At 43.3% G+C, this 19,847-nt stretch overlaps 1 protein-coding gene across 1 annotated transcript in view; it reads left to right on the top strand.

The window, feature by feature from the left end:
• The window catches only part of CRACR2A (calcium release activated channel regulator 2A), a 64,396-nt gene that overhangs the window by 31,951 nt on the left and 12,598 nt on the right, over positions 1 to 19,847 (top strand). Inside the window, exons 7-11 of the mRNA XM_029911669.1 lie at positions 11,372 to 11,559; positions 14,792 to 14,863; positions 16,597 to 16,642; positions 17,563 to 17,654; positions 19,324 to 19,654. Of these exons, the coding sequence (XP_029767529.1) occupies positions 11,372 to 11,559; positions 14,792 to 14,863; positions 16,597 to 16,642; positions 17,563 to 17,654; positions 19,324 to 19,654 (729 nt within the window). The remainder of the gene's footprint in view (positions 1 to 11,371; positions 11,560 to 14,791; positions 14,864 to 16,596; positions 16,643 to 17,562; positions 17,655 to 19,323; positions 19,655 to 19,847) is intronic.

Consider the following 19,847-nt stretch of genomic DNA (forward strand, 5'->3'; position numbering starts at 1 on the left):
ACTTTTTGCCAATTACATTTATTCTTTAAATGAGTGATGGTAACTTTATTTAATTACAACATCCTTGCTGGATTATGAAAGAACCTCTTGAGAATAATACAAATTCCTTTTTCCAAACCATTAATTAGGCAAAGCTGTTCTTACATTTTTTTTTTCCTGTAGCGTGAGGGATTGTAAAATATGTGAAGAGAAACTGCCAGCTGAGAAATGCTCAGGGCTGCTCCTACTGACTTAGCCAGATGGAGGCTCCCTTAGGGATCACTTGGCAGAGCTGCTGTCTATGGACAAGGGTGGATTAAATGCTGATCCAAACTTGTGCTGACAGGGAACCCAGAGGCCAAGAGAGTGTGGCTCTGCAAATACAGAGGGGCCTATCTCCTTGCAAATGTAGGTCCAAGATTATGCTTCAGGGACAGTGAGCCACTGCAAGCCAATAGATTCTTTGGCTCAGTCCCATCTGCCAGCTGCCACCTTCTTGAATTGTCAGCATGCTCCCATCCTGCATAACAGGGGTGTTATCTGTAATATCCCCAAATCCATAGCAGGCTGGCATTTCAAAAAGTAGGCAGCGGGGCTCAGCATAGAGAGAGCATGTGGAAAACAATTGATCACTGTCCTCTTTATAACAGCCTTTAATATATGCAAAGACTATCAGCTCCCCCTCAGTCTTCCTTTCTCAAAACTAAACATACCCATTTTTAACCTTCCCTCACAGGTCAGGTTTTCTAAACCTTTTATCATTTTTGTCACTCTCTTCTGCACTCTCTCCAGTTTGTCCACATCCTTCCCAAAGTGTGGTGCTCAGAAATGGACACAGGCCTCACCGATCTGAGTAGAGTGGGACTGTAACCTCCTGTGTCTTACATATGACACTCTTGTTAATACACCCTAGAATGATATTAGCCTTTTTCTGAACTGAATCACATTGTTGACTGTGTGTGATCTAACACCCTCCCCCGCCACAGCTCCTTTTCAGCTGTACTGCTGCCTAACCAGTTATTTCCCATATTGTAGCTGTGCTTTTGATGTTTACTGTCCAAGTGTAGTACTTTGCATTTGTCTTTATTGAATTTCATCTTGTTGAAGTCAGATCAATTCTCTAATTTGTCAAGGTGATTTTGAATTATAATTCTGTCCTCTACAGTGTTAGCAACCCTTCCCATCTTTTATAAGCATACTCTACACTCCATTATCCAAGTCATTAATGAAAATATCAAATAGTACTGGAGCCAGGACTGACCTCCGCAGGATCCCACTAGATACATCTTCCAAGTTTGACAGGGAACCATTGACAACTACTGTTTGAGTTCAGTCTTTCAACCACTAGTTTGCTTATGAGACTGTTATGTGGAACTGTGTCAAAAGTCTTACTAAAATCAAGATAAATCATGTCTACAGCTTCCCCCCATCCACTAGACCAATAACACTGTCAAAGAAGGAAATTAGGTTGGTTTGGCATGATTTCTTCATGACAAATTCATGTTGGCTATAACATATTATCCTGTTATCCTCTAGGTGGTTACAGATTGATTGTTTAATAATTTGTTCCAGTATCATTTCAGGTATTGAAGTTAGGCAGACTGGTTCATAATTCCCCAGGTCCTCTTTGTTCCCCTTTTTAAAGACAGGTACTATGTTTGCCCTTCTTCAGTCCTCTGGGACTCACAAGTCCTCCATGACTTCTCAAAAATCATCGCTAATGGTTTCAAGATTGCTTCAGCTAGTTCCTTAAGTATCCTAGGGTATATGTCATCAGGCCCTGCTGACTTGAATACATCTAACTCATCTGAGTATTCTTTAACCTGTTCTTTCCCTGTTTTGGCTTGCGTTCCTGTCCTCTTGTTGTTCCTTCTCCCTTGTCTGGTCACAATGTGAAGACTGAAGCAAAACAGGCATTAACACCACACCTCAGCCTTCTTTATCTTGTCTCCCGAAAGAAAAAAAAGTGCTTTAACATCGAGGATGGGAGACCACTGCTGGTGTGTGGGCGGGCGGGGAGGGGGGGGAGAGAGAGAAAGAGACTTGGACTCCACAATTTTGAAGTCTTTCAGCAGTTTTTTCCACATTCTCCAATATTCTGCAAATTTTAAGGTTTCATTTAAAAAAAAGGAAGTTTCTAGGCCAGATTCACTGATGAATTCTGGCTTCTTTTTGCTGCTCTGGTAATGCAAAGCAGTCAAAGCCCCAGTTTAACCAGCCAGTTATAGTGGGTTTACCGCAGTTTTGCATCTCTGAAATGGTGCAAAGCAGTTTCAGAGATGTGTTTTTCACACAATGCATAACTAAACTGTGGAACTCATTGCCTTATGAGGGCCAAAAGTATACCTGGCTTCGAAAAAGAACTGGATAAGTTCATGGAGGATAGAATTAGCCAAGATGGTTAAGGATGTAGCCCTGTTTGGGGTAACTCTAAACCTCTGACCACCAGAAGCAGGGAGTGGAAGATGGGTGGATCACTCCATAATTGGCCTGTTCTGTATGCTGTCCCTGAAGCTCCAGTACAGGCTACTGATAGAGACAGAATACTGGGTAAAGTGGACCATGGTCAGACCCAGTATGGTAGCTCTTATATACTTAGAGTCAGGAACAGTGGAAGCTTCCTAAAAGTGTAGGGGGCTACCGGAGCCCAAACCAGGGCCCGTTCCCCCTTGCCACTCCTTCCCCTCAAGACACTGCCCCTGCACTGCCCCTTCCCCATACGCCCCACCCCCACACCACTCCTTCTCCCCGAGCCCCCGCCCTCATGCTGCCCCTTCTCCCTGAGGCCCCACCCTCATGCTGCCCATTCTCCTGAGCCCCCGCGCTCGCAACGCCCCTTCCCCTGAGACCCCCCCCCGCACCACCTCTTCCCCACAAGGCCCCCGCCCCGCTCACCCCTGTCCGCCCCCTCCCCCTCATCGCTCACCCTTGTGGCCAGTAAAAAGTGGGAGGGCCATGGCCCTCTGGCCCCGCCTGTTCTGGCACCTCCGCTTAGAGTATTCCAGGCCCCCTGTCTTTTCTCATTCCAGAAACACAGCGCAGTCAATATAACAATAAGCTCTATTACATTCATCTCAATGGGGTGTGAATGTTAAAGCTCAATTTTGAACATTCAAATGCTCAAACTGTTAACTAAAGGAACAACGTTTTTCCTCTCTTGATTTGCTTAAAACATGAATTTACATTAAAAATGCCCAACCAACCAAACAAACAAACCCAACCCCAAACAAAACCAAGCCCTTACTTTAGTGCAATGTTATGATTGTATAATTAAAATCACAAAATTTTAGGAAATGCAAAAGTTAAAGTTCCAATAGTAATCTTAACTGATCTTTGTTCCATATTTAAGTTTGGCAAAGTTATAAGCAACTGAAAACAGGGTCTTATAAAAGAAAGTTTTGCGCTACCTGTGTTGCCTGTAGCACTGGCATTCAGTATTATCTATTCCTGCTTCCTAGTTGTTATATCACCATTGTTATGTTATAAAATGTAAAAAAAGTATGCAAGATGCTCAGTGCAGCCAAATTAATGTTAGCAATGTGAGTTATCATTGCTGTTGGAATCTCACTTTTTTGCAATCTTGATTTTCCATGACTACATTTTTGCCTGTAATCCAGTAATGTCATTTTTAATCAAAACCAAATCTACCCATCAAGTTAATACACATCTTTCTATTGTGTTGTGTTGTTTGATGGGAGCACAGTGATTAATGCCGCAGCCCAGTGGTTCTCAACCCACAGTCCGTGGGCGGCTCGTGGCCCAATCAGCACACAGCTGCAGCCCATGTAAGATCCTCAGGGTCATACAGGTAGTATATATATTGTGTGGATGCAGCCCACATAACACATAGAGAGCTGCAAATGCAGCCCACGCTGGTGAATAGGTTGAGAACCACTGTGTGTAACCTTTCCTCTGCTGAGACAAGAGCCAATTCCGATTGTGATTCAATTCACAAGCAGAGCTGGGTGAATATGGCAAAACATTGTCTGTGAGTATTCACGCGAATGTGCCAGTGAGTTTGCTTGGGCCGTGCTCGTGTCCCTTTCCTGTTTGCTCTTTGGGCAAAATTCACCCCAGTCCCACTTTCATCACTTACATGGGATTTCAGTCAGGGACAGATGAAACCTCCCCGTTCAATGGGTGCACTCTACTGTAGTCAAGCAGAGCACTGATCACTCTCAGCAGCACCGTTTGCCCTGGCACTGCATTCCTAAGCCTGGCCCTGTGTGGCAGAAATGCTGGGGCGGGGAGGAAGAGGGGCTAGAGAGTGAGCTTTCTTCCCACCCCCGCCTGCTCCACTTTCACTTCACAGCAGTGGCTCCTGTCTCGCAGGGCTGGGCCTGGCTCCCCACTCCAGGCATTGTGACCTGGCACATGGGGTCACAGCACCACTCGGGTTTGGCCCCTGGGTTTCATCATTTCTGTGGGTGCAATTGAATCCATGTACCCTTGGTAAAGCCACCCCTGATTGATGTGGTGAATAGGCCTTGTGCTTGTCCTCCATGCAGGGATGTGAACAGTCACAGTCTTGCTTTACTTGCAAGAATCTCACGGAAAGCAAATCTGAAACTTGCACTCTTGTGTATGTGCACTAGCAATGTTACATTTTACATGGGACAGGCAGGGCCGGCTCTGGCTTTTTTGCCGCCCCAGGCAAAAAAGCCTCCCGCCGCCCCCCCGGCAGGGGAGGGCGGCGAGCCCCACCGGGGAGAGCGGAGCCCCGGCGGCCAGAGCGCCGGGGGGAGGGCGGCGAGCCACGCCGGGGCTCTGCTCTCCCCGGGGCCCAGAGGCTGCGCCGGGGGGAGGGCGGAGAGCCCCGCCGGGGCTCCGCTCTCCCCGGGGGCCAGAGGCTGCGCCGGGGGGAGGGCGGCGAGCCCGGCCGGGGCTCCGCTCTCCCCGGCGGCCAGAGGCAGCGCCGGGGGGAGGGCGGCGAGCCCGGTTACGGCCCCGCTCTCGGGCCAGAGCGCCGCGCCGCCCCCCTCCAGGTGCTGCCCCAAGCACCAGCTTGGTGGGCTGGTGCCTGGAGCCGGCCCTGGGGACAGGACACTGCTGTGGGCCAGGCTACCCAAAACCATATGCCCAAACCCCTAACTATTCTATTTATATACCTGCATAGTCCCCAGCCTTATAATACCTGAGCACCTGGCAGAGATCCAATAATACAATCAGACAAGCATGTGACTAGACACTCCACAGCCAGGACTGCATGCTCGGAGGCAAATGCAATTACTTTATTGCTGACCGCAAAGATGACAGTGCAGAGATACCACTGTTCTATATCCCTAACAGAAAAAGACAGACCAGCAAATGAAATGTATTTGGTCCTGATTTTTCACAGTAACTGAGTTGCCATTGACTTCAGTGGGAGCTGTGAGTGCTCAGTACTTCTGAAAATCCAGGCTCATGATGCATTTTGAATGGGACAGGACACTATGCACCATAGAAAGGGAATGGTGTTCCTTTAACTTCTCACCAGAGCTCTGGTACAGAAGAAATTAATTAAGGCAAGGTTCTGACTGCACCATCCACAAATAGGACCACATGTGCAATTACTTGGTGTGAATATGAAGGGGGAAAATTAAATTTCAGCTGTTTACCCAGACAATACCTTTTATACAAGCCTAATTTTTCTAGGTGGAAATGGACCTGTGCCAGGAAAGAAAGGGTATGAGCATTTCTAAAATTCCCTTATCATGCTATTCTGCTAACTCTGCCAAAACTGCTCCTCTCCCTGAGAGAACATAAGAACACAAGACTGGCCATACTGGGTCAGACCATCTAGCCCAGTATTGTCTTCCAACAGTTGCTAGTGCCAGATGCTTCAGAGGGAATGAACAGAACAGCGCAAGAGGTTTAGGGGTACTCAGAGCATGTGGTTGCATCCCTGACCATTTTGGCTAATAGCCATTGATGGACCTATCCTCCAGGAACTTACCTAATTTTTTTGTGAACCCTGTTATATTTTTGGCCTTCACAACATCCCCTGGCAATAAGTTCCACAGTTGACTGTGTGTTGTGTGAAGATGTACTTGCTGCTGTTTGTTTTAAATCTGCTGCCTATTAATTGATATCTCTACTTAAGTAAAACTTTTGATACTGTCTCACATGACCTTCCCATAAACAAATTAGAGAAATATAGCCTAGATGAACCTACTATAAAGTGGGTTCATAACTGGCTGGAAACAAGTACTCAGAGAGTAGTTATCAATGGTTCACAATTGCCTCAAAGAGCATATCAAGTGGGGATCTGTCCTGGGTCTTATTAATGTCATCATAAATTATTTAAATGACACAGAGAGTACTCTTACAACATTTTCAGACTGTACCAAGCTGGGAGGGGTTACAAGCACATTGGAAGACAGATTTAGAATTCCGAATGATCTTGACAAACTGGAGACATAGTGTGAATTAAACAGGATGCACTTCAATAAGACAAATGCAAACTACTACACTTAGGAAGAAATAATCAATTGCATAAATACAAAATGGGAAATGACTGTTTAGGAAGGAGTACTGCAGAAAGGGATCTGGGAGTTATAGTGGATCACAAACTAAATATGGATCATCGATGTAATACTGTTGCAAAAAAAAGTGAACATTGTTCTGGGATGTATAATTGGGAGTGTTGTAAGCAAGACACAAGAAGTAATTCTTTTGCTCTACTCAGCACTGATAAGGCGTTAACTGGAGTACTGTGTCCACTTCTGGGCACCACACTTCGGAAAAGGTGGACAAATTGGAGAAAGTACAGAGGAGAGCAACACAAGTGATTAAAGGTCTAGAACACATGACCTGCCAGGAAAGATTGAAAAAAAAATGGGTCTGTTTAGTTTGGACCAGAGAAGACGGAGGTGGGACATAATAACTGTCTTCAAGTATGTAAAAGTTTGTTATAAAGAGGAGGGTGATAAATTGTTCTCCTTAACGATTGAGGGCAGGACAAGAAGTAATGGGCATAAACTGTAGGAAGGGAGATTTAAGTTAGATATTAGGAAACACTTTCTAACTGTCAAGGTAGTTAAGCTATTGAACAAATTACCTAGGGAGGATGTGGAATCTCCGTCACTGAAGGTTTTTAATAAGAAGTTAGACAAACACCTGTCAGGGAGGGTCTAGATCAGGGGTGGGCAAACTTTTTGGTCCGAGAGCCACATCTGGGTGGGGAAATTGCATGCAGGGCCATGAATGTGGTGCTGGGGCAGGGGGTTGGGGTGCAGGAGGGAGTGTGGGGCGTGGGATGGGGTGCAGGGTGTATGAGGCGGCTCAGGGCAAGGGGTTGGGGCAGAGAAGGGGTGCGGGGTGTACGAGGGGGCTCAGGGCAAGGGGTTGGGGTGCAGGAGGGGGTGCGGACTGTGGGAGGGGGCTCAGGGCAGGGGTGCAGGGAGGAGTGTGGGAGGGGGCTCAGGGCAGGGGGTTGGGGTGCAGGAAGGGTGCGGGGTGTGGCAGGGGGCTCAGGGCAGGGAGTCGGGGTGCGGGGTGTAGGAGGTGTTCGGGCTGTGGGCTCTGGCCCAGCACCGCTTACCTGGAGTGGCTCCGGGGTGGCAACAGCGTGCACTGGGGCCAGGGCAGGATCCCTGCCTGCCTGCCTGCTCTGGCCCTGCGCCGCTCCCGGAAGTGGCCGGCATCACGTCCCTGTGGCCCCTGGGGGAGGGGGAGCAAAGGGCTCCACGCACTACCCTCGCCTGTAGGTACCTCTCCCAAAGCTCCCATTGGCCTTGTTTCCCCATTCCCGGCCAATGGGAGCTGCAGGGGGCGGTGCCTGCAGGCGAGGGCAGCGTGCAGAGCAATCCCACAGGCCAAATCCAAAGCCCTGATGGACTTGATCCGGTCCACGGGCCATAGTTTGCCCACCCCTGGTCTAGATAATACTTAGTCCTGTCCTAGATTTCTATGATTCATTAGGTGACCCTTGGTTCTTGTGTTATATGAAGGGGTAAATAACACTTCTCTATTCACTTTCTCCACACCAGTCATTATTTTATAAACCTCTGTCATAACCCCCTTAGTCATCTCTTTTCTAAACTCAATAGTCCAAGTCTTTTTAATCTCTCCTCATATGGAAGCCGTTCCATACCCCTAATAATTTTTGTTGCCTTTTCCAATTCTAATATACCCTTTTTGAGGTGGGGTGACAAGAACTGCAAGCAGTATTCAAAGTGTGGGCATACCTTGGATTTATGTAGTGCCATTATGATATTTTCTGTTTTATTATATACTTCTTTACTCATGGTTCCTAACATTCTATTAGCTATTTCTCACTGGTGCTGCATAATCAGCAGCTGTTTTCAGAGAACTATCCACAATGACTCTAAGATCTCTTTCCTGAGTGGTAACAACTACTTTAGAACTCATTGTTTGATACGTATATTTGGGATTATTTTTTTCCAATGTGCATTATTTTGCACTTATTAATATTGAATATCATCTGCCATTTTGTTGCCCACTCAGTTTAGTGAAATCCCCTTGTAACTCTTCACAGTCAGCTTTAGACTTATCTATTTTGAATAATTTAGCATTGTCTGCAAACTTTGCTACCTCACTATTTACCCCCCTTTTCAGATCCTTTATGAATATGTTGAACAGCACTAGTCCCAGTAAAGATTCTATTTATCTTTTTCCATTTTTAAACTGTCATTTATCCTTACCCTTTGTTTCCTATCTTTTAACCAGTTACTGATCCATGAGAGGACCTTCCCTCTTATCCCATGACTGCTTACTTTGCTTAAGAGCCTTTGGTGAGGGACCTTGTCCAAGGCTTTCTGAAAGTCTAAGTACACTGCATCAACTGGATCACTCTTGTCCACATACTTGTTGACCTCTCTGAGAATTCTAATAGATTGGTGAGGCATATTTTCCCTTACAGAAGCTGTGCTGGCTCTTCCCCAACATATCACGTTCATCTATGTGTCGGATAATTCTGTTCTTTACTATAGATTCAACTGGTACTGAAGTTAGTCTTACCGGCCTGTAATTGCCAGTCATCTGGTGCGCAGGCTAATTTAAGTGATAGGTTACATACTACAATTAGTAGTTCTGCAGTTTCATATTTGAGTTCCTTCAGAACTCTTGGGTGAATACCATCTGATCCTGGTGACTTAGTACTGTTTAATTTGCCAATTTATTCCAAAACTACTTCTATTAACACCTCAATCTGGGACAGTTCCTCAGATTTGTCACCTAAAAAAATGGTGTGAGAATCTCCTTCACATACTCTGGGTGAAGACCGATGCAAAGAATTCATTTAGTTACATTTAATGATATTATAGCTGCTATTACTAAGCAGTTCAGCAATATTCACCTTTTGGACCAGATCCTTTGCGCCATTTAGGACTAAATCAAGACTTGCCTCTCCCCTTGGGAGTTCCAAGTTAGCTGCTCCAAGAAGCAGTCAATAATGGCATCTAGAAATTTATCTCTGCATCCTGTCCTGAGATAACATGTACCCAGTCAATCTGTGGATAGTTGAAATCCCCCATTATTACTGGGTTTTCTGTTTTAGTAGCCGCTCTAATCTCCCTGAGCATTTCACAATCACCATCCTGGTCAGGTGGTCAGTAGTTTATTCCTACTGCTGTACTCTTTTTATCTAAGCATGGAACTTCTATCCATAGAGATTCTATGGTACAGTTTGGTTCATCTAAGATTTTTACTATATTTGACTATATTATTTCTGTCACATATAGTGCCACTCCCCCACCAGTGCAACCTACTCTGTCATTCTTATATATTGTGTACCCTTGTATTACCATGTCCCACTGATTATCCGCATTCCACCAAGTTTCTGTAATGCCTATTATATCAAAATCCTCATTTAACACCAGGCATTCAAGTTCACCCATCTTAGTATTTAGACTTTTAGCATATGTATACAATCATTTATAAAATATGTCAATATTTACTGTACCAATGTATCAAAAGCTTCAAGCCTTCGCTTAGTTATAAAAGTTTCCCTCATTCACCCAGGGAAAGAAAACAATGCCTTGTAACTTGTGTGATCGAAACTAAACAATGTAGCTCAACTTTCAATGGTCAGATAATAGATACTCCTGGTGAATTGTTTGTGAGCCATCTGAAGAAACCCTGGCCTAGTTGTTTACACTCAACAGGGACCCATGATTGGAACAATAGAAGTGTTCAAGGCTGAGGTACAAGTTGGTAGAGGAACTGGGCAAAATTTTCTGGACAAATAGTCTTAGGTCAACTAAAACTATTCTTAAATTTGAGTCAAATTCAGCAAATGATTTCAGCCAGGAAAAAAACATCTAGAAAGTCAAATTGTTTCATTCTATAGAAACAAATGTTTCTGGATTTTTTTGGTTTAGCCACTGAACTGAAAAATCAATTATTCATTTAGCTCTAATTGGCAGAGCTGTGTAGGTAAAGCTGCCCACTCTGTCCCAGGAGCTGTCGGTCTCTGCCTTCCAAGAGCACAAAAATTCAGAGACATACAGAATTTGTGTTCCAATCCTTTCGTTCTCTGTGTCTGTCTCAAAGATTGATCTAGTGTCACTTTAAAGCTTGCAATGCACTTGACATCCTTTAAAAAACTTGTTTGCTAACAACACAAAACACAAGAAGAGCATTTATGTATTTCTGGATGGCATTTGCTGTCTATGATTTTAGTTCATAGTCCCTTTCCCCCCACATCTTTCTCCGCCCCTGCTGCCACAATTAGATGCTCTCCCACACTAGGGGCCTTTTGCACCACTGGACCAGCACAAAGGGGCCGTAAACTGACCAATCAACCCAGATGGGAATTCTCCTGGTGTGAGGGAGTCCCCAGTGGTGAAGAGCTGGTGTAGTCAGCTGTAATTCTAACCCCTCCAGCCATAGTGTAGGGGGTGAGTAAAAGCAGTAACAGGTTTAGAGCACCTCTGAGGTGGTTCTAAAAACTAAGGCAGGGCTCAGGTCAGCATAGAACTAGTCCCGCAATCACCCTCTTCAATCCCTCCCCAACCCCCATCAGCTGCAGCCAGAGCTTACTGAGCACAGCTGACAATCTAGCCCTCAATATTGCTAAGTAGATATTACATGTATTACGTAACAGGTCCCATCTCCTAACATAAAATAAATACATGCTGCGTTCAAAAAACCCTGGACCAAACAAAGTTGCTACCCTGGCTCTCTGAACCTACTTTACCATTGCTGTTTCATCCAGGCAGTAGCAGGTTGAACCATTGTGCTACTCCTTTATACATACTAGGAGCTACTGTTACCTTCTTATCAAATTCTGTGCATTCTTTTCTTGCCTCCACTTTGGGGAACGAGTATAATTTTAAATGGGTTCATTTAGGTTTTAAAATTTAAAAGCCTTCTTAATGCCAAGCTAAAATAGCTCAGTGTGTCAGAGGCATTTTCTCTTTTCCTTTTCTTCCCCTCCCACCACCTCTAGCTGGAGGGTCAGTGTAAGGAACTCCACAATGACAAACAGGAGACCAAAGTGGAGAACACCAAGCTGAAGCTAACAAACCAAGAGCTGCTGCAGGAACTGGAGCGAACGTCTCAGGAGTTAATAGTCGCCCAGCAACAATTACAGACGCTCCAGGAAGAGGCTTCAAAACTACATGAAGAAAAAGAAATGTAAGTGACAGCTGCCTGTGGCACCAGTATGCTTGCTTGAAGTGACAGCAAGCCTGATTCTCCATATGCACAGCACTTTGTGGAGGGACTTTAACACCTGTCCAAAATGCATGCAATGCTGAGGGAGTAATACGTGAGGTCAGACCAATGCAAGAACTACAAACTTGGTTACATATGGGACAAACAAGATTGTCCATAGCCATAGCAGGCTGTTGTATCCCTGCTTTACCCTGTTTACATTTTTCACATAAGGTGTTAATGTACCTTGCTTCAAAGTGGTTAATGACAACTCTGCTGCCACCTTGCACTGTTGTGGGCTGTTGCTTCCCAGTTGCTGGGGGTCAGCCTGACATGTTGTCAAGTTTGACTTCAGTGTGTTTTTATATCGTTTGTATTAGCCATCATAAGAATGAGCTTGACTTTAGCTAACCATACACTATGGCCTTGGATATTCTCAAGTTGACCATATGTATGAGATGCCCAGATCAATTCAGTTGAGCTTTTATGAGTATGCTTTTTTGAATGCCAGACATCCAACAGTTATTGAGAATTGTAAAAGCACTACCAAAACACAAAAGTTTTACACCTGTTTTGAACTCACTCTTTTCACCAGCAACATATAGTGACTACAGACGGTTCAAGATGGTAGAGAATCATTTCCACTTTTTGTACCATGTTTATTTAAATATTATTATTTTGCTTTAAGGAAGCAAATTCTTAGTGCTGTGTACTAAAATAGACAACATTAATAATATTGCACACCACAACATAGTGAACCAGATCCTGAGCTGTGCCAGCTGCACAGAAGAGGTGGGCAAAACTTGTCATTTGTTTCTTGATTTTCTTGACTCCAGAGGAGCAGAACAAGGCCTGTGCAACACTTACGTCCATTTAAAGGAATATTTATTAGAGCTGGTGAAAAAATTTCCACTGAAACTATTTTTCAACAGAAAATTGGCTTTTTCAATTCAGCAGAATTGTCATGAAAAGTGCCTGCTTTCTGAAGAAAATTTCAGTTTTTCATTAAAACAAATCGGAAGACCTGAAAGCCAAAAAGTATTTTTTTGGCTGAAAACCAAAATATTTCTGCTGAAATTTGATTGAGAAATGCCTTTTGGTTCCCCATGGGAATTGTAGTTTGGCTGCCTCGGAGACCATTCTCCTCTATTGGTTGGATTTTTTGGTCATACTACATTTCCCATGATTCATCATGGCTATGGGACAGCCATGATGCACCATCTTCCCTAATCAAGAGAGGAGACCATGGTGGAACATGCAAAATTTAGTCCAACCAGCGAGCTCAGCCTATAGAGGAAAATGAAAGCATGAGCCACTCGAACTGCAGTTCCCTGGAGATATTGTGGCAGCAGCATTTCAGAATTTCTGTTTTCAGCTGAAATATTTTGAATTTCAATTTTTTGGATAAAACTCAAAATTTTCTGCAGGAAAAAACATTTTCCAGCCAGGTCTAATATTTAGGGGATGGAAATTGGAGGGAAGTGAAACACAAGTCTTGTGTTGTCCCTCTGCAGTGGAGTAATTATACCTTAATGCTGGAATTTTTAGAAAGGTTCAGATTTTTACCACTAGGGCCAGATTTTCAAGAGTTTAGCTCCCATATGGGTACCTAAAAAACACCCTAAGTGTCACAGTAGGAGCAGCTAGGTGCTGAGTACTTTTTTGAAAGTCTGGTCCCAACTGCAGATCCTGAGCACTTGAAAATCTGGACGCTAAATGAAGGCCAGCTACAGGCCTCAAATTCTCTTTCCATGAGCATTTATTCCTAATGAGTCTTACCTCCCACTAATATTCATGAAAAACAATCAGAGAAAGTGTGCACATTGCTAAGCTAAATTGGATTCAGAATTAGCAAAAGTTTCATGACTATTTCTCCCCGAAATCCAATCATTTCAGCTGCAGATAATGTAACTCAGTGCTGGGAACTCAGCACCTCTCAGGGTGGGGCATCATCTTGGACTAAATAATGTTTCCTCTCTTCAGAGGGCCATTGGTCCAAACTCTACTTAGCTATTGCTAATTTAATCTGTTTTGAACATATGAGGAGTATTCCTTTGACTATAGCCACCCAGAGCCAAGCCCATTTCAAACACAAGGGCCAAATCCTCAGCTGATTTTTGTCGGCTGAGGGTCTAGCTCTGAGTTTTGCATGCTGCCTCATTTTTATATGATTCATTTATAATTTTGAAGTGAACAGTGGCAGTATTTCTCCCCTTTCCCTCCCCCCGCAAGACCATTTCCTCTTTGAAGGGCCTCACTTATGAGCTATAGAACAAAGGCAATGTTGCAATCAGTTGCAGGCTGATTCCAAAGGAAGTGAGGAAACCAGCAGGAAATCGGTGAGTGGTATCTCAGCTGCTCTCCATTCTTGTGGTCAAACTACTGAACGATGATGATGATTTTAAGTTTGTAAAGCACTTTTTATTCCAAAATACTTTATGGAATTAGCGGTGGATCATGCCCAGCTTTCCATGCAATGGTGTGGCTCAGCACTGCCCCCAGGGCAGGCCAGAGACTATAAGGCACAACTGAGCTGTTAAAAGCTGATCTACTGTTCAGACCACACACAGGTAGCACTTCACACACCATTACAAGGCAGAAAACAACATGGACCAAACCCTCAAGTGGTGTAAATCCATGCAGCCCCATTGAAATCAGTGGGGTTATACTGATTTGCATCATCTGAGGATCTGACTCCATGTGTTTAATGCTGCACAACAGTTTAGGTCAGGAAATGGAGAGGAATAATATATCCAATAAGAGAAAACTGGGTTAGCCAAATGTCATTACCTGGATTGAAACTTGGCCAGCATAGGAAGGTTAACCCCTCTAGCCTTGTGAAAAGTTTCATGGGATCTTTAATGATCACAAGTGATTAGGGCCTTAATTTTAAGTCTTATCTGAAAGACGCCAGCTCCAGCATCCCAGTGTAGTAAATTGACTGGATGAAAATCCTAAAAAGGTCAATCTTCTAACTCCTTGGTTGTTAGTTACTCCTGGCAGAATCCAACCTAACAAAAAAAAAGTGAGACTAACCTGATCACGCAGTCCTTACTGTGGCTGAGCTCCGTTGATGTTATTGACGGTTTAGCCAGAGTAAGGACTGCAAAACTGAGCCTAAAGTGGCATTTTCTAAGGGTTGTAGGAAGCAGCATATAACTACTATGTTAAAATGTCCATGACAGATATCTTTCTTTGTTTCCCTCTGTTGTAGGGAGGTATACAGGGTGACAGAAACTTTAGAGCGAGAGAAGTCGGGACTCCTTAAGCAGCTGGATTTCTTAAGGTAACACACACAATCATTTGCAGGATTTCTTGCATTATCATTATAAAACTATGTGTTTATTTTAAAGCTCATAAACTATGACCCCAAACCTAGCAGAAATGCCATTTTGGGATTAATCCCAGCATATAGAAATTCCTCAGTGGCCTAGAAAGAGTGGAATATCCTTACAGCATCTGTCCTGTCAGAGCTCCCTGCCCCCCACCATAGGGGGCCTGCCAAGGAAAGACAGGGGTTTTGTCAGGGCATGCTGCACTGTGGCTATTCTGTGCTGTGGAATAATATCTAGGAGGCTGTTTCAGCCAAGTGCAGGTCAAAACAGTTGTGAGGCTGCCCTGACTTTGTAGTGGGCCAGACCTTGGATACAGGAGATTCAAAGGTAGCTTAAAGCTCCTTTTGCCTTTCATTGCTGCACCAAGTGTAGTTCATTCAGAATAGAGACTGTTAGTTTAAATATATATATAATAGATATGGCTGATTTTCTGCCTAACATTTTTATATTAGTATAATGCCAGCATTGGAAGCTAGTTCTGGGCACTGTTTAATGTCCTTTGTAATGTGAAATAGTATCTAATATAAATATTATCACTTGATTTTTGTTACTAGATTATTCAATTTATATGAGCTAATTATACGTGCATTTGAGCAATAGTCTTTCATCCAATGTGCATTTAAAAATATTTCAGATGGACTCATGTACAATTACATCAGAGGCTCCCAAATTGTAGTCTGAGACCCGCTGTTGGTTTGCAGTGCATTTGCCAATGTACAGCACTCTGTCCCCCTCCATTGGTGACTGGGTCACAGATAGAGGTTGATGAGCCTGCTAGAACTTTGGCTAGCTGACCTGGGTCTTTCTGTGAGCCAAGGCAATAGTAGACCCATTAACCTCTTTGTGTGACCCAGCCGCCATGAGAAAGTGACAGAGTACCATCCAGAGTGGGTGTGGCTTAGATCTGCAGAGAGCTGGCTTGTCACATGGAACACCTCTTCTCTGTTATTTCCAGGAGCTAAATCGCATTAAGAGAAGCTGAACACATTTGTTATTTTCTTAAAGCTGCTCTTCTACATCAGCAATCACAGTTGTTGTCACAGGGATGTTACGTGGTCGTGACAGGTCTACGCAGCTGTGGTTGGGAGGGCGTGCACCAAACAAGCTCTCTATTAAGATCTATGGAAAAGTTTGAAACCCCTTGATTCAGAGTAAATGAAGAAATATTGTTCATGTTTTTTTTCCACGTTAGAAACTTTTGCTTTGACATTTTTAGATTGAGAACCAGATGGTCTAAATTAGTGTAGTCCCCACTGAATTACACCAGTTGGGGATCTGGACCTGTGATAATATAGATGAGTTAAAGTCAAAGTTGGAAAACAGCAGAATAAAGACAATGCACTTCAAGAAGGCAGATTTGATCAGATGCAGAGAATTGGTAGGTAAGATCTAGTGGGAAGCAAGTCTAAGGGAAAAAAGAATTCAGGAGAGGGGAGGTTGTGGAATCTCCAGCATTAGAGGTTTTTAAGAACAGGTTAGACAAACAGGGATGGTCCAGATAATACTTAATCCTGCCTGAATGCAGGGGACCAGACTAGTTGACTTATCATTTCTATGATTCTTTGGAGAAATATCAACGTAAAAATATATTAAAGACATTAAAGTAAAAACCCAAAGATCTGGGTTTGATACTAAATTTCTACCGTAGTTTGCTGGTTCTTTTACTTGTTTCCTTTCCTTACAGAGAAAGGAACAAACATCTCAGAGATGAACGAGACATGTTTTTACAGGTACACAAATACCATTTTATAACTCAGAAGTTATCAAACTGAGATCAGAATGGTCTAAAATATGGGGACCAGAATGTTGTAGGAGGGAAGAGATTCTTGTGTCATTCCTCTTCCCTCCCGCACTCGCCACCTTCCCAGTTAAAAGCAAGATTTATGGCAACAAAAGGTATTTATTAAATAAAACTGAAAGCCACTGGAAGCCAAATATTTAGGTTACTAAAACTCCAGCTATTTTAGGGGAAGGGAATGAATACTAATGAACCTAGTTTATAAGAAGCTAAGGAGACAATCAAGAAGGAATGAGATAATCTTCAAATGGAACAATTAAAATTCAAGTGTTTATCTATCCAATCAACAGTAATCTCTTTAAACATGTATACATCAGTGCAGTACCTGAGTACTGAACAAAGATAATTGCATTCTAAGAGTCCTATCCTCCTGCCAATGGATACAAGTCAATCCCATTGACTTTGTGTCCTGCAGCAGGAGACTAGGTCCCCAGGACCTGAGAGATATCATGGCTTCCTTTTCTCTACTCAAGATAATTCAGAATTATGATGTCTAATCATTTGCAGAGGTGGTCTGTGTTTCCTTTCTCTCCAAGAAGGAGTGACACTGGGTCAGATTGTCAGCTGGTATAAATCAGCATAGCTCTGTTGGTTTCATTTATTTCAGTGGAACTCGGCTGATTTACACTGGCTTATGGTCTGGGCCACTGGGTCTATAAGGAAGATTAATTGTTGTAGAATCAGGATTTTCCATGTTGTTTTTATTTATCACTCAAGATTTTGAAACATTTGCCTCTCTGCTAATCCGTCAATTACTTTCTGTGGCTCTAGCACTAGCAACAAATAGACTGAATTATTAACCATAACGAATAGCAAGAGTCAATTAATAAAATAAATAATATATTTCTGCAGAAAAGTAAAACAAATGCTCCAAAAGCCAACTGGAAAAAAAGATCAGGATCTATCATTGGCAAATATGTAGAGGGAAAGGCATCACTTAAGAGGTAAGGACTTAATTTTGCTATTTGGCATATGTTTGACAGTTACCGGGAAAGTGCACAAAAGATGTAGAATGCTTATTTCACCATGATTGTTCGTGAAACCACTACAGCTTGGAATTGTAAGTGTAATATTGATATTGCATCGATCTCAAGGTGCCGATTAGTATGTCGTCTGAGTATCTGTGATGGGGGCAGATAGGCCCCACACTGGCAACAAGCAGCTTAATGAGGCAGATAGACTCCACACTGGCTACAAAAGGATTAAGGAGAGCCTGTGATCCAGCTGACCCCACCCTCCTATGCCTCTGGCCAATGTCAGGTGTGGAGAGGGGAGTTAAAAGGAGGACATCTAGTCCAGTTGAGGGCTGACCAGGAAGGAGAGCAGAGCCCTGCTACTTCTCTCAACAAGGCAAGTCTGGCTGTAGTCAAGAGCAAAAGGCAGCTTGCTAAGTGGATAAACCATTTGGGGGATGGGATGACTAGGCCCAGGAAGAAGGACATGAAGGGACTAGGGACATGCAAAGACAAGCCCGGAGCAGAAGGGTAGCGTCCTGCCAACAAATCTTCAGATGCACCTGATTTTTAGTTCACTGTTTTTTGTCACTTTTTGTTTTGTCATCTAACACACTGGAAGTGGTAGGACTCCAGTGTGCCTTAGCTGGGGTGGTTAAGGCACCATGGCACCAGATCTGCGAGGGGTGACACAATCATCAGGGACCTGCAGTAGCGGAGTCGTCCCTGACAGGCTGCCTAGACAACCCAGTTACAGAGCTCTTTTAAAAAATTAGAAATCTAGGGTCAGATCTTCAGCTACAGCTAATACACTGACCATGCTGCTTGGGCATGGGTAGATTGTGGGAAAGCCGAAGCCAGTCCAGTACCTGGTGTTACTTGGATCAGCATTAATGTGGCATGATATCTTCAGGAACTTCTGCTGGAGGAGTGCACCTCCACAGCACCCCTTACTGCAGATAGTAGCCGACTACCTGGGATGCATAAGAACATGGGATAGATAGAAGACATAAAACCATGGAGAATTTAAATCTGAATTATGTGATCATAAATATGAAATAAATGGGAACAAGATTAAGGCCTCCATGTCATATTAACAAGCTTCTTTTGGGCAAAGAAAGAACCTGGAAAGAGCAGTAAAATGTCACCTTGGGAATAGGGACCACAGCAAGAGTCTGAAAGAATACGGACATGCAGCTAGTATAAACGGGCATAGCTCCATAGCTTTCAATGCTGATTTATACCAGTTGAGGATCTGGCCCGTACTGCTCAAGCCAGAATTAAGTCGCAGATGGAAAGTTTTGTTCATTCTAATCTCACCATTTTAGGATGAGCCTAAATCCACTGTTATTCATCTCTGAATTTTCAGTCAAAATATTAATATTTGTTATATTACCTTCTGTATGGGTTACATATGTATTATACTGATTTTATACAAACACTCATATAATAGATGTTTAACTTACTTTTCAAAAGTCAATTGATTGTACAGTCTAACTCTTCTCTATATAATAGATAGTGTAATGGACCTGATTGTGCATCCTGTTACATTAATTTAAGTCAGGAGTAACTCCACTGGATGGAATTACACCAATATAAATGAGATAAGAATTAGGCCTAATGTTGTTTTGTAACCTATTTATATCTGATCTTTATCTAGCCAATCCTCCGAAGAAGATGATGTTTTCAATAACTTAACAAGGAGGAGGAATTCTATTGGTTTGAATGGATATCTTTCTTCAGAATCTGACCATGGTACTAATGGGGGCATGACTCAAACAAAACAACTGCAGAGAATAATCTCCATTGAAGAAGATCCCTTACCCCAGCTTCTTGAGATGCCAGTTGAGAAGCAGTACAGCAAGTGGACAGAAGAAAATGACAATGTCTCCCCAGAAAAGGAAATGGATGAGAAGCAAATTGTGACAGCTTTAGACCACACACCATTGTCTCTCAGAGAGCAGCCAGTAGGGAAAGAAACACAATCAAATGTAAGGGGACAACTTACCTTAAATGAAGGAGGAGGGTATCATGTAATAAATTAATGTCACAAGCCAAAATCATTTGGCTTCCCTTTTGTAGACACAAGTTCCACCTATACAATTTGGATGCACATTTTGACACCTCTAATTGATTTGTTCATGCAAATCTGATTACTTAGGCCTCTGGCTACTTGATTGCATA

Source organism: Terrapene carolina, unplaced genomic scaffold (assembly GCF_002925995.2).
Source record: "Terrapene carolina triunguis isolate 2854851 unplaced genomic scaffold, T_m_triunguis-2.0 Scaffold112, whole genome shotgun sequence".
Taxonomy (NCBI): domain Eukaryota; kingdom Metazoa; phylum Chordata; order Testudines; family Emydidae; genus Terrapene; species Terrapene triunguis.